The sequence below is a fragment of the Patiria miniata genome, unplaced genomic scaffold, assembly GCF_015706575.1.
Source record: "Patiria miniata isolate m_02_andy unplaced genomic scaffold, ASM1570657v1 HiC_scaffold_6, whole genome shotgun sequence".
Lineage (NCBI taxonomy): Eukaryota > Metazoa > Echinodermata > Asteroidea > Valvatida > Asterinidae > Patiria > Patiria miniata.
In genome coordinates, this window is record NW_024037073.1 from 15,285,067 (window position 1) to 15,299,756 (window position 14,690).

The following is a 14,690-nucleotide window of genomic DNA, read 5'->3' on the forward strand; positions in this document are numbered from 1 at the left end:
GTGGAGTAAGTTCAAAGATTCAGAAACACTCAAATTAAAAAAAAGCCCAAGGAGTTACGGTTAAAAGATTCTGGAAGAAGCTGGGTTAGTATCTCCACTTGAGATGTTGGGGAACGAGGGAAAAGGGATAAATTAAATAGCATCTTTTTCGTTATCATGATAACTCGTGTTACTTACTCCAGCTTCCTCCGCTTGGTAATGGTCTTTTTTGTCCTTGAACAATGCGCTGATTTCCTCAAAGCTCTTGTTCTTGGTCTCCGGCACAAAAAAGAAGGTGAAGACGAAGAAGATGACCAGAAGAACGATGAAGATGATGAAGACGTAGTTCTGCAGGGCTTTCTGTGAAAGAAATTACCGGTCACCAGCGAAAGTGCCAAATACCAATTTAACCAGATTAAACTCAACTTAAGTTCCCATATTAAGATTCCTGAAAAATATTATTTGGGAAAAAAAATAATAAATTATTAATCATCTTAGATTGTCCAGAGACTAAATCGTCACCGTTTTGAGGAAGTGACGCATCTGTGCACGCAGATGCACAACAGAGTTTTGAGAAAATTGCATTTGAAGTTGGTGGATTTTTTTCAATTTGCATTTTTGTGTACATTTCTCCCCCAGAATTGAAAAATATATAACTGAGACAATAGCCCAGCACTTAAATAGCCCAAAACAATTCTCTCTGTCATGTCTGTTCATAAAATCGTATGTAATTAGAAGTTATTAATTACTAAAGATATCTGTCACTTTGTTAACACGGAAAATCTACTTCTTCACAAAAATGAGGCATACATGTATGTTTGTACACAGCGTGCGCGTATATAAAATGTATACATTTTAGAACGAAGATTCGTCACTTCGTCAAAACGCAAATCATGGAGGCTTTATAATTCAAAATATAGCACACGTGTAAGGCCTAAAAAAAAAATAAGTCGGTCTCTGGTCAGCGCGCGCGTCGATTTTAATCATGCGCGTCAATCCTTTTTTTCCCAAAATGTTCCGCGGTAGCTCCAACAGCGCCCTCTATTGCCGCACCTCCTCAATTTTTTTTTACCAAAGAGCACCAAGGAATGGGAAATTGCACCAAGGCAAATGATCGAGAGCACCAAGGCAAATTATGGAGGACACCAATGTACATGAGGACACCAAGTAGCAAAATAGTACCCACCTTGTCAGTACAATCCAAGCTTGAAGTAAAAAAAAAAAAGCCAAAAAAAAAAAAAAAAAGCCGCGTCCCCACGTCAATTCCGGAACTTTGGTCTGACCAGAGACCGAATATTTTTTTTTTTTGGCCTAAAATCAATGAGACTATAAAGTGACAAACAGAGATTCGTCACTTCGTCAGAACGAAAAACTCAGTGTGTAGCATTTTCAATACTTTGTGTAATTAGAGTAGTTAACGAACGATGGAATGTTGTGTTTGTGTTGTGTAAAGGACATCATGAAATGTTAGAATATCCAAAAATCTCAGATTTCAGAAAATCTTGGTTTTGGATGGATTCGTCACTACGTCAAAACGGTGACGACATGTATACTGTCCCCAGCATGCCAACTGTGTGTTACCTGTAGGATTGGGAAGAGAAGTCCCACAGCAAAGTTGGCCGTCCAGTTGACGCAGAACGCGATGCTGATGGCAGCCGGTCTGGGGCCCTGGGAGAACAGCTCGGCCACAATCAGCCAAGGTATGGAACCTGTTCAGAAAATGAATCAAGTAAGTGGCACGTTGGGTTTGACCAGCGCGAGAGAAGCTGATCCGATCCCAATTTCATGACTCTGCCTAAAGTTGCGTTCCCTGTAGCCTTCAACATTTTCATTTTTTTTCTCTTTTAATACATTTTCAACTTGTAATGTTAGTCAGGTTGGCGTAGCGGTACTTTCCTAACCTTCCACCACTGTGACCCGGGTTCGATTCCTGCGTGGGCCAATATGTGGATTGGGTTATCAGCCCCTACTTGATTCTGTGGGTTTTACCCGGAATATTTGTCTGGGGTTTTCTTCCCACATCTAAACTATATTTTCTTCACATTGTCTTCTCTTTACAGGGCCCCATGGGAGACCAGTGGATTCCACTGAATGGGCTACCCAGTTAAAGTAATAAATAAATAAATACATAAATAAATAAACATTCCAACTTAAAAACCTAATTTCCCCCCCCCCCCCCCATTTTTTTGGAAGTCTGCAAACCTCTGAAAAAAAAGGGTTTTGTTTTGGGGACAAACAGATTCTTTTTGCAAGCAGACTGGCTCCCGGTCCCTACATTATTAATACTGATCGTGGGGAGAAACCAGCTGGCCTACCCCATGAGAACAGAATTATTTGTCTTGCAGCCAATAATGCAAAATTGTAAAGCAATAATTTAATAACTAAACCGATTTAAATAAATAAATCACAAGTTAATAACGAAAACCAGGATAAACACTGAAAGAGTAATACATTTGTGACAATTCATTTGGAAAGCTTGACATTTCTTGAAGCTGGACAGGTCGTGAATGGCTTGTGATGATACAACTGCAGGAGTTGGTCACCTTAACCTCAAACTTTCTGACCCTCAAAGACCTCAGAATACGCCCGGTATTTGGAGAGTCATGGCCTAGCACTTAAGAGCACTGGACTCATGCTCTGGTGTTTCAGAGGCAACAGTTGCGTGGGTCCGAGCCCTGGTCTGGACACTTCTGCCCTTGAGCAATTGCAAGGCACTTAACCATTATTTCTGCGTCCTTCAAATGCTCGTAGGTCCCGTGTGTTGTGTAATGCAATGCACGCAAAAGAACCCAGTGATACTTATCACTAAGAGAAGGGGTTTGCCCCGGTGTTTCTGGCCTCCTGTTAAACCTCCCCTGTGGAGTATTTAGGAGAAGAACTAACCAAGAACCAAACTTTTCTGCCACAAGAAAGTGCCCTATACTGGCAGCAGATTTTACAAGTTTTACCTGACGGAGAAAGTCATGAAGCAGTTATTATCTTTACAATGCCAAAGCAAAAGAGAAGACTACAACAAACATAATTTTCATTTTACCTGGCCCTATGGCAAATCCTAACGTGAAGAACATAACACAGACAACGCTAATGTAGGATGCAGGAGACCAGGTTTCCTTCAGGAGTAAAATAACAACAACAAACAAAAACAAATTATAATAAAAATTATATGACCAAAGCAAAAAAAAAAATTATGTTTCTCAGAAAGACATGGCTCTACTGAATGTTTGAGGGGTAATTCATTTTTCAAAGGTGACAAACCTTTGGGGTGTGTAATTGAAAGCTGTTGAAAGGTTTCAGAAATATCTGGAAATCAACTTCTCACTGTTAGATGATTTTTTGCCACTGTGGCTGGCAAATTTCATGCAAGGCCTGTTCAACTCAATTGAACTAGAGAACAACCACCATCTTCCCCCCCCCCCCCCCCCAATGAAAAAAAATACACAACAAAACCCAAAACGGCAATTTGAAGGATCTGTCTATCACTTTGGATCTATCACATATTTCACATTTGTTCATCTATGTTTTTTAACACAAGAGAGTATGGATGGGCAGGGAAAGGAAGGGGTGCGTTAAGTAGATTTTTTTGGGGGGGGGGGGAGGGAGCATACCTTAACAAAAAGAAAGATTGTTAGTAAGGCGGCTGACACTGCCATGATGCCCAGACCAACGAGGTGCAACAAGCGACGACCGCTGCGATCCATTAGGGGTACCTGAACGATAGAGGGCGACAAAACGCTCAACGTCAAGTCAAAGTTTTATTGCATTTGCATGTAATAGTGGTCAGTGTTAGTGGTAATGTTACACGCCAACTGTACCATCGATCCCAACATAAGTTGGAAGTTTTCAAGCTGGGCCGGCCCAACTATGATTGACTTGTACGTACGGCATGGCTTGCAAATTAGTACTGCCTTGAAGGTGCAACAAGTGAGGGTGGAGTATACGCATCCAAACTATAGTTGGAACACTTTAGTTGGGATAGTTCAAACTTAAAGGTAATATGCAGAAGGCCTGGGGGAGAAGTGGATTTTCCTACTCGAGTACTCACAGAGAAATTATTCGCGACTAGTCGAGTACTCTTGAGTAGTTTACTTAATTCCCATAAAAACAGAAAAAAATGGCATAAAAGAGGTTGTGGAATGCTCGAAGACATTTCCGTCATTTTGCGGGTATACCGTATGTAGCCTAAGGTGTGATGAAATAAAAACGACTATTGTGTCTGTCATGAAATGAGTACAAAAGGTACTTTTGAGAGCTGTTTTTCAGGTCCTGTTTCGACCCGAACATGCAATTTGTGTAAAAGTCGTCGTTGGGGGCAGCAAACAAAACATAGTAAATCGTGACGTAATAAACAGGACTCCCGATGCAGCGTAGTATAAACGAGTCCTGTTTATTGCGTCACGATTTTTCTCATTTACGAAGAACCCGACGACTGTGGATTTCAATTATGCGCTTGCCGACCAACAAATTACTCGATGAATTTCAGTTTTATAAACATATAAACGCACATTACAAAAGAATGGGACTTTGTCAGTATGATATATATATGGGTCTACTCTGCAATAAAAAAATATAAAAAGCAAAACGACTTTCAGCATTCCACAACCTCTTAAACATTACTATTAAAGAAGGAAGCTACTATGAATAATAAGCGTGGAAGACACACCAAATTCTTCAGCACTGAGATATCCTTACTATGCAGAATGTTTGCTCATTTTACTTGATAATTTTTGCAGGATTGAGGCAGTGGTCACCCCTTCAAATACCACATTCAAGAAACAATGCAGGATTTTACAGGATTGAGGCTGTACACACTTTTTTACATGTAGGCAATTGGAAGACTTTGCAGGACTGAGGTCGCATCCTAGCAAACATGTCTAGGGAGTTAGTGTTAAGGGAAAACAAATTTTAGATTTTGTTGAAGAGCACTAGTGATGCAAGTTTAATTTTACATTTGGAAAGTCCCTAAAAAAAAACCTGACCGAATGAGTTATAGATTTAAAATGGTTCAGACGACAATACTTACACTGACAATAGTCATGATGACCATGACAGCCCCTGTGCTCAGGGTGGCGTATTTCGCGTTGTCTTCAGACACGCCGGCAGCGACAAAAATCAGCGAGGAGTAGTAAAGAACCTGCAAAATGATTAAACAAAAAAATTTTGCTAATGCAACTAATGGCGGAAGTTCAGGTGGGAAAAGAATAAGCTCAATTCAAATGTACGAAGCAGCTTACTAATTTCTGTACGAAGCATTTTATCTCTCTGTGCTTTTGCAAAGAGAGATTTGAGTAGTAGCCAAATTATAGCAAGCCAAAATGGCAAGTGGTGCATCTTGCCTGTCACTAGTTCAAAGATTGTTTTCATCAAAATTTAAAAAAAATATATGCAACAAAACGTTGTCAGCCGCTACGTTTCTTAATGTATATATTGCAAACATATTTTTATTAGCCAAACACTTTTCCGAGCAATATTGCTTGGCCAATTGGTCCAGTTTCATGAAGCTCTTAAGACACAATTTTCTGCAAACAGACCAAACTTCTTTCCATTTCACACAGACTGTAAACAATAAGCTAAATGGAGAATAAACTTCCACTTTTTCGCCGACTCCACCTAGTCTGATTGTCAACCATTATCTACAAAGCCCAGTCTCCTGTATAACGTCTGATAAATCTAATTATGCAGATTTATGCGATCCCGATCAGCCAATTGGAGTCGCCTTTACTAAATCGTGACGTCAAATCGCTTCGCCATGATCTATTACATAGACTAGACTCCACCATGCAAGCCTTAAAATCTGATTCATTAAGGGGCAGCATTTAATTGAAATAGAAATTTAAAGAGAATGTACAACATTTGCTTTTGCTCCAATTTTCAGACAAAAATGTATTTGGAGGATTAGTATGTTACAGCAAATATTGCTAAACTGACTTGTTTCACGTTTTGGGCTTGTACATGTAGATGCTGGAAAAACCAAGAAAACCAATCATGTTCTTGTAGTCTGGTTCCCTGACTTCACTTAAGATGAAACAGAGAAATGTATAGACTTTGGGGGATTGTAAGGCCAGAGAATCAGTCTGGCGGGCTTGTAGCCCTTCACAGGTGTGTAATCAATTGCAAAGAAAAATGCGGAACAACTGTTATGAAAATTTCGGAGCGGTTTTTTGAAAAAAAGCCAGTATTCTCCAACGCTGGTCGGCCGACCAGCGTTGGAAAAATACAAATTTTCTTAAAAATGTCAGCACATCAGGATACATGATTTTACAGGATGCTTTAGACTGTCAATGCCTTACAATCCAGTAAGGTATTTCGTTATAATTTGATCATTTCGTTTTTTGATGTTTGCAAATGTTGTATCTTCCCTTCAATTACATGCACAAGCTTCAGCTTGTCTAGTCCGATTTCTGGTACAGGCACTGTGTGTGCTTACTACTTTCGAGAGCCACCAGCTGGACGGGACATACTGAGTGTGGGTAATCTGATGAAGTATACAAAAGTAATTTTATTCCAAATGTGCATAAAGCCAAACTGTCTTCCTGGAGCGTCAGGCTAGGTGTCACCGGCAAAGCGTTGGAATGTCTCTCCTAGTGCTCTCCCAAACTCTCCCTTTCTTACCATTTAGGGGATACTTGCGCACGGAACCATAAGTTATAGCATCTCTTCCAATAATTGTTAAGCAGTGCAATAATACTGACGCGTCATTTCGTGAGGGTAAAAATAAACTCCCCGGCTTACCGCAGTGATGCCAGACAGTTGCTGCGACAACTGCATGATGACGCTGATGAAGAGCGGCCGGCGCAGTGAGCTGCGCTTGAAGAGCTGCAAGACGCTGATGCGTTCCTCCTTCTGCTCCTCCGCGTGCTCTCGCCGCATCTCGGCAATCTCGTCCGTGATCTGGGTGTCGCGTCGCAGCCACACCAAGGCTGCATGAATTAGACAAAGAAAGACAGAGAGAGAGCGATATGGTTTGAAAAGAAAGCTGTTTGAATAATTTCATTTATATATTAGGGCTGTCGCAAATAAACTGAAAAATTGTATATTTGATCATCAACCTAGGCCAAGTTCGGGCAAGGACCATTAGTCGACTAGTGGTTGATTTGTGACGTACCTTACGCCTGCGCACTGATAGCAACGTGCGAACGTCTTTAGTCAAACGCTGGTCAAAATGTCATCGCAAAACTTCTGGATCCTGGCTCTCTGCTAGCGTTATGAATGCGCGCAGCTATGGTTACCAGCGAAGCAACCAACCCCAGTAGGCTGGTTCCAAATAGTCGACTAGCATAGTCAACCACCGTTGAATAGACAGAGTTCGGGCAAACGTTAGTTTAACCATTGGTCAACTATAGTCCTTGCGCGAACTTGGCCCTAATCTACGAATAGCTTTTTGCCTGTTTGAATATTCAAAAACACATACACACATGACTTTGATGTTATTTTATCGTAAAGCTGCTGCCTATTATTGTCAGCTGTCACTCTTTTTTGTCCACGGTAACGTTTGTGTAGAAGGTGGTTCGTTGTTCCCATCCTTTTAGCTGGTTAAAGCCCTTTCAGATTATAATATGTTTATTTCAAAACACTCCAGCGCCCCATACCGATCGCCGCACTACATTTTACTGGGCTAGTTCAATGCTATCATGCTGTGCAACTTCATAATTATGAAACATTTCATTAAAAAAATCTGTCACTAACTCAACAAGTGATAATGTAAATATGTATTCAATCATTATAGGCAGCTGGTGTAAGTCATGATGTACATGTAGTGACTGAAAGTAGACTGTTTTATTGACTTTATGTACATGTTTTATTGACTTACATACACTATGTACATGTACTCCCTGGTACGTAACTGTCTTTAACTAACCGGACCAAGTCCACCAAAATCCATCAATCACACTGCTTCCAAATGCATGCTTTGCTTTTAATAGGCCTCCAGGCCTAAATCTGTCATATTCCATAATATTTAGTCAAACCTGCATGCAAAACCAAACCCCCAAAATCCATCAAAATGGGGGGACGGATTTTGATGGAGTTGGGGAGATATGCATGACTAATTTTAATTCTGAATGCCTATAAACTCGCAGCATCATGCACTGTCTGCAATGCATTCAAATGTAATACCGGAGTCCTATATAGCGCGCGTATCTACCAACAATTACACAATGTAGGTACTCAAGGCGCTGGAAATTATGTCTATTAATAAAGACAGGTAAAGGAAGTTTATGCGAAATATGAGACCCATTATGTAGCACCTTATAAAGGTTTACAAGGTGCTGCGGCGCATATTGCAACCACTGCCAGAAACACCAGGGCGAACCCCTTCTCTTAGCGGTAAGTGTTACTGGGTTCTTTAACGTGCATTACACAAGTCACGAGACCTAAGGCTTTACGTCCCACCCGAAGGACGAAGCAATAATTGTAAAGTGCCTTGCTCAAGAGCACAAGCACCATGTTCCCACGGTCAGGATTCGAACCCATGTACCATGGCACACGCGTCGAACATCGTAACCATGGGACCACAGCCCAATGACCCTCCCTGTTGTCTCCCCAAACTCTCCAATTGTAGCCGTTGAGGGGGTACTTGTGCACTAGAGTCCATTGAAATTTTTTCAAATCTTGATTCAACAAGTACTGGGTACTGCTAGCACGGGACAATTCCAACAGCTTTTTTCCAGGCATGGCAACTGACCTTTCTCAGCGTTTTTCTGCTTGTCTTTGATGATGAGTAAATAGCGTGGACTCTCGGGACAGAAGGGCAGGGACAGAAGCTGGAAAACGGCGGGCACTGCGGCGAAACCCAGGCACACTGACCACAGATCGTCCGTACCTGTACAGATAATTAAAGCAAATTATGAACAAATTTGTTCACAAATGTGAACAAATTGACAAACAGGCTGCAAAATAGACAGAAAGAGGTACAACTTGTAGTTCACGTCATGATGGTGAGACACCCAAACGTTTTTCGTGAATGGCAGATGTTGGAATAAAACCTTTGGAAACAAACTGACCACAAATCACCTATACTTGCAGTGATAGTTAAAAGTGATAGTTTAAAAATCTAACAAACTGCAAAATTGGGAGAAAAAGTAGAAATTGTGGTTTACATTGAAAAGTGTAGGTAACAACATTTGAGAAGAGGTTGGAATACAAATAAGACCAAACGATCAAAGTTGTTTCCAACTTTGCAATAAATAAATCTGATCTTAAACTGCTTACGTGAATAATAATAACATAATAGTGGGTATTTATAAAGCGCACGTATCCACCAGGACTGGTGCTCAACGCGCTACATCATTATTACCCCTGCTCATGTGGCCCGAGAAACATTCCAAATACCATCTCAGCTCCCTTGGGGAGTGGGGAGTATGCAGCTCGATGCAGCCTGTTAGGCGCAAGGAAGCTAATTCAATCACAATAACCATCTCTGCCTTCACAGGTTCCGATTTACTCCGGGGTAGAGAGGAGCAATGAGTGACAAAGTCCCTTGCCCAAGGGCACACACATAACCCCAGGCTTGACTCGAACCCACAACCTGCAGCTTTACCCGCAGACCACAAATCCAATGCCCTTAACCACGAGACCACAGCACTCCACGTGAACCAATAACCTCCGAGTGATCACGACTATTCCAACGAATACAAGACACAATACTCACCCCCCCTAAAAAGACTGAATTTCTGGTAGCGGCCTCAACACACACACTCCGCAATTTACCTCCCATTACTCCGAAAATAGGGGACAATATCATCATGCCATCGCAAGCCGTCCGCAATCTTGAAGTTCATTTTGAATCAACCATGTCAATGTCAAGTCATGTTCTCAACCTCAACCGCAGTATTCCTTTCTACTTACGGTAGCAACACCTCACAAATTCGCTGGTTCCTGGATTTTGAAACTTGTCACCACGTATTCCGTGCATTAGTTCTGTCCCGTCTCGATTATGGTAACTCTCTACTATATGGTATCACTGAGTCAGGTCTGGATAAACTTCAACGACTACAAAACCATGCTGTATGCCTTTTATTTACCGCTGACAGGCGTGAATCGGCTTCCCCACTACTTACTCAACTTCACTGGCTTCCCATCCGGCAAAGAATTGAATTCAAGATAGCCCTCCTCATCTTCAAATGCCTCCATCACACAGCTCCTCAGTACCTTAACCGCCTCATCCAGCTCAACGTATCTGGCCGACCTGGCCTTCGTTCCAGTAATGATGGCACACTATTGTCGGTGCAGATCGAGATTCAAGGACACCTCCACTGACCGTGCCTTCGTTATTGCCGGCCCTAAGCTCTGGAACACCATACCCTCAAGCATCAGATCACAGGAGACTATTTCATCACTCAGAAAACACTTAAAAGCTCACCTGTTTCCAATTTCATGTTAATATGTCTGTTTTCATTATCTTGTGTTGCTTTAGCGCCATGATCTAGATGGAATGGCGCTTTACAAATCTTGTTTTTATTTATGTAAGTTAAAAAAGGGAAGAAATCAGGGCAATTATAAATGGAAGTGCTCTTACCCAGGAGAACAGGGAGACCAAGGATCTGGGACAAGAGAATCCCGATCGTGACACCGAGCTGGTTCATGACGCTGATGGCCCCTCGTAGATTGAACGGGGAGACTTCGGATAGGTACATGGGAACAATGCCGGTATTTATACCTAGTGACAGAAAGTTAAAGGGCTCATGTAATATTAATTTTTTTAATGTAATCATTGAAATGTTCCTTTGTGTTCGATTTAACTCTAAATTTGTGAACTTCGTTTTGCCATTTTTAAACTGTAAGCTTGTGTAGGTGCTTTGGGGCGTTTTACGATACATGCGAATTTCCTTTTTCATGACAAAACTGTGTTACTCATTCAAGACAGAAACTTCAGTTTGACATCTGCCTCAGCATAAAAAGTCACCTGATGTTTGTTGACTATTCCAATATTCGATCATCGCCAGACTGTCCCATTTTTTTTCCGATTCAAATATCTATAAAAAATGTCTCAAGGATATGAGGAAACTATTACCTGGCTTGAGAAGATGAGGAAAGGTCAGTTGAGCAGTTTTATTGTTTGTCATTGCTTGTCAAATGCAACACTTTTGCTGAAAGCCATTATTGTGCAAGACTTGAGAGGGGCATTTACATACATGTAGATAAAACTTCTTTAAAATCAATCAAATATTAGCCACAGCCTTCATTGTACATGTAGCTGTTCTTTAAATTTCAGTAAAACAACGCTATATCGAACCCTACCGCTATACGTGTAGGTCTCTCTCAAATGACATCATTTCCTACAGACCAGCCACGTTCATTGGCATTTTGCAGAGATGCCACCAATATATCAATAAAAAGCCTGAACACTACTAAAAAACCTGAAACTACCCTTACCCCCTTTCAAAAATGTGTTTTCTAGATGTTTCAGACCAAATCCAGCACTTTTAATTTGTCACATTCTTTGAAAAAAACCTGAATTCAGGTTAAAACCTGAAAAGTGGCATCTCTGATTTTGAGCATCAACTTGCATAACGCGCATCGGCTACGTCCTCTTTCGAACACACTTCGAGCAACAAACGCGTGTATTTGGAACATTTTCAACACTGCGCAATGCATGATTGATTGCGTAAAATACGCAGTTGCAGTTAATTAATGTGGAACCCCCCCCCCCCCCTCTTTTTGTAATCAAAATCCTGGCTCCTATTTCCTGCTCCCTCTGATCCATCACCTTACCACAGTTCAGGCCGACTATCGTCCTGCCAATAATCAGCATCTCATAAGACCAGGCCACTTTACTCAGACCCATCAGTAACGCTGCCGCTAGAGCGATGAAGTTATTCAATAACAGGGTCCCCTTCCTGAAATGAATAATGGAAACACTTGTTTCTATGAAGTCCCTTTAACTTTGAAGAACAAGACTACAACTGATTAGTTTATGGGTGAGACATGGGAGATGGATTTCGAAGCAGTTATTTTGCTAATTTTTGTTTTTACTTAGACACATGTATTATTAATGATTGCACTGATAAAAAGGTAAGCTGAATCACTGGATCTGTAGGAAATTACTAGGCCATCTTTAAGATGAAATGAAGGATAAGGCAAAAAAAAAAAGTATCCGGTTCCTGGTATGCGCGCGCGTCGCCGTAGCCATGCGCGTCGGCAAAATGAAAAAGTTTTTTTTTCACTGAAAGATGATGTCTCAAAACCGCCAAACTCACTGGTTTGACTGGAATCCTGCTGCTGCACAATTTTAACGTGTTTTTAGATTGGGTTATGGTCGAGAATAAGCTTTATGTGGCTTCTCTGGACTCCCATATATTTGCACTAAGTTTAGTCGGGCACAATTTGCAGTCATCAGCACACATTTGAAGCAAAAACAATCAGGTAAAAAAAAAAAAAAGCCGCGTCGCCGCACCACTTTTTGGGCAAGCTCCATACCAGAAACTGGAGACCTTTTTTTTTTGGCCTAATGTTCATAACATGGACGGACATTCTTGAATCATACTAAATTACTCCAGCCCATGTTTCATTTATTGAACATGTTCAATGAAGAATTGGTATCATTCGGGGTGATGTAAATCAGATTAGGTTGTTAGGTACCACACTGAGAATACAGTGTTTATAAGTCGGTGAAGGGCAAAGCCTAATTTGATTGGTATTAACTTCTAATCGCTCTTAACTTTTTCACACGTCAGATTTTGGGATTGATTTACCCAAAGTGAGACTCTGGAATGCCAGAACTTAACTAGGCCATGCAAAAACAAACAAAAGCCACGCCTACCTGCCAAACCGATCAGCCAATGGGCCAGCTACCAGGGATCCCACCATACCCCCGGCAGCAAAGATGGCCACCGCTGTGGCGAAGAGGAAATCGTTCTTGTCATCGGGCATGGCATTGCCGCTTCGCCTCTCTTCCGTCTCATTGAAGAAACCTTGGATCACCTGCAATAAATCCTCACATTCTTTACTTTTCGGGGACAAAAATATAATCTTTTGAAACAACGCTACATCTGCTGCTTCTTAGGATAAACACCAAGCAAGCCAAGAAGACATTTTTATAAATCACCATGGGCATCTGTAACGGTTTCGTTGTACCGCCGATAGAGGGCAGTAGTTGCAACCTCGAATCAGCTCTTCGTAGCCGATTTATGAAATCGTGTTGTTTCACCGGGGTACGCGAAGGGCAAGGACGGAACATGGCGGCGCCCGTGAACAGGACGTGCGTTAGCCGAGTTTGTGAAGATACATGTACCGGTGTAACTTAACCGTTTACAGGGACGAACCTTTTGAAGAGGAGAAAAAGATTGTCCAAGAAAACAAGGCCGAGTATGCTCAGGCCTAGGCCCGTCATGTCCGTAAATACGGGCGGTTAAAAACTACCATGTTTACGGGTCTACCGTCTGGCACTACCAGTCATGCCAGTACCGGACCACAGGCCAGGTAGGTTTTTATGTCGTAAAATAGAGATCGTAAAGGCGGCTTTATGACTTTGGCTAAGAAAAATATTGTTTTTGCTATTAGTAGGATGGGTAGGCGAGTACTTTTTGGCATTGTGTAGTTAAATTTAAGACACCTATAATAAACATCAATCATGTTTTTGTTTTACAAATACAACTACAAGTCTGTACAATGACATTCATATTTCACAACTAGCCTACATGTATAGCTTGAGTAACTCCTGCTTACATGCTAATCAGCATGTCAGCTGGAGTTACTCAAGTTAATTCAAAACCATGCTCTCTTTCCACAAAATTAAGCAACATGGCATCTTATAATTAGGGAACTATCTGTCATGTCTGTATGATTCCCAACCAAAAAGGTGATTGATCCTAGCTGGAGTTACATCAGCCCTATATTAATTGTTTTATCATTGGGTTGTAGGGCTGCAACCCAATGATAAAATATATAGGGCTGAGGTAATTCTAGCTACATGTAGATTGATCCTGCTATAGGCATAAAAGTTTCTAAACATGACTGTTCTTTTATATGAAAACTGGGTAAAAAACTGAATGATTTATTTTATATCTCTTACTCAAATTTTGATAGCTGAAAGACATAAAAAGGTCAGAATGATGGCTGATTTCCTCATCCTTGCAAATCCCATCACCATATGGCAATCTGTGCAGATAAACAGTTGGTATTTGAGATACGCCATATTTGAAGTAAAGCACAATCAATCAGTTTACAAGTGCAGTACTCATCCTAACAAACCCTGGCGTTGGAGTTTGGCTGGTTGGGGATCTTACGGTCCCTCAAAGTTTCCGCTGTTGTGCCGGTAATCTCTCTTAACATGCAAATGTATACGCATATGTGTCTTTGTCACTCAAGACTATCAATTTATGTTTTAAACCGAGCAAACGAGTAGCTCCAAGGGAAAACGCTGGCCTCCATTTCCACTGACCCGAGTACAAGTCCCACACTCAACATTAAATTTGTTTCATTTTCCCAAAAAGTTCAATTTTTGTCCTAAATCCAGTCCTCCAATTAATAACAGAATATTTCAACTTTCTCTTTCTCATCTAAACAGGTTCTGCAATGTGACTCCCGGTTCAGTTGGCCATGGTTGGTAGATGGGAGGAGAAACCATATATTCCAGTTGATGATCATTGCGTGTGGCTCCCCTAGTGTCCTCCAGAATATTTGCTGCTAGTATAAAAAGGAACTGCACCTCACGAAATTGCTCCTGTCTGGCTAGGAAATTGCCTTGCCTTGAACTGATTGCGGGAACAACACTT

At 41.3% G+C, this 14,690-nt stretch overlaps 1 protein-coding gene across 1 annotated transcript in view; it reads right to left on the reverse strand.

The window, feature by feature from the left end:
- The window catches only part of LOC119742958 (solute carrier family 2, facilitated glucose transporter member 3-like), a 48,554-nt gene that overhangs the window by 16,678 nt on the left and 17,186 nt on the right, over window positions 1-14,690 (reverse strand). The window contains exons 3-12 of the mRNA XM_038219245.1: window positions 12,737-12,897; window positions 11,689-11,813; window positions 10,493-10,633; window positions 8,660-8,797; window positions 6,709-6,896; window positions 5,000-5,110; window positions 3,585-3,686; window positions 3,014-3,089; window positions 1,561-1,688; window positions 178-339 (exon numbers count right to left, since the gene is read on the reverse strand). Coding sequence (XP_038075173.1) covers window positions 178-339; window positions 1,561-1,688; window positions 3,014-3,089; window positions 3,585-3,686; window positions 5,000-5,110; window positions 6,709-6,896; window positions 8,660-8,797; window positions 10,493-10,633; window positions 11,689-11,813; window positions 12,737-12,897 — 1,332 coding nt within the window. The remainder of the gene's footprint in view (window positions 1-177; window positions 340-1,560; window positions 1,689-3,013; window positions 3,090-3,584; window positions 3,687-4,999; window positions 5,111-6,708; window positions 6,897-8,659; window positions 8,798-10,492; window positions 10,634-11,688; window positions 11,814-12,736; window positions 12,898-14,690) is intronic.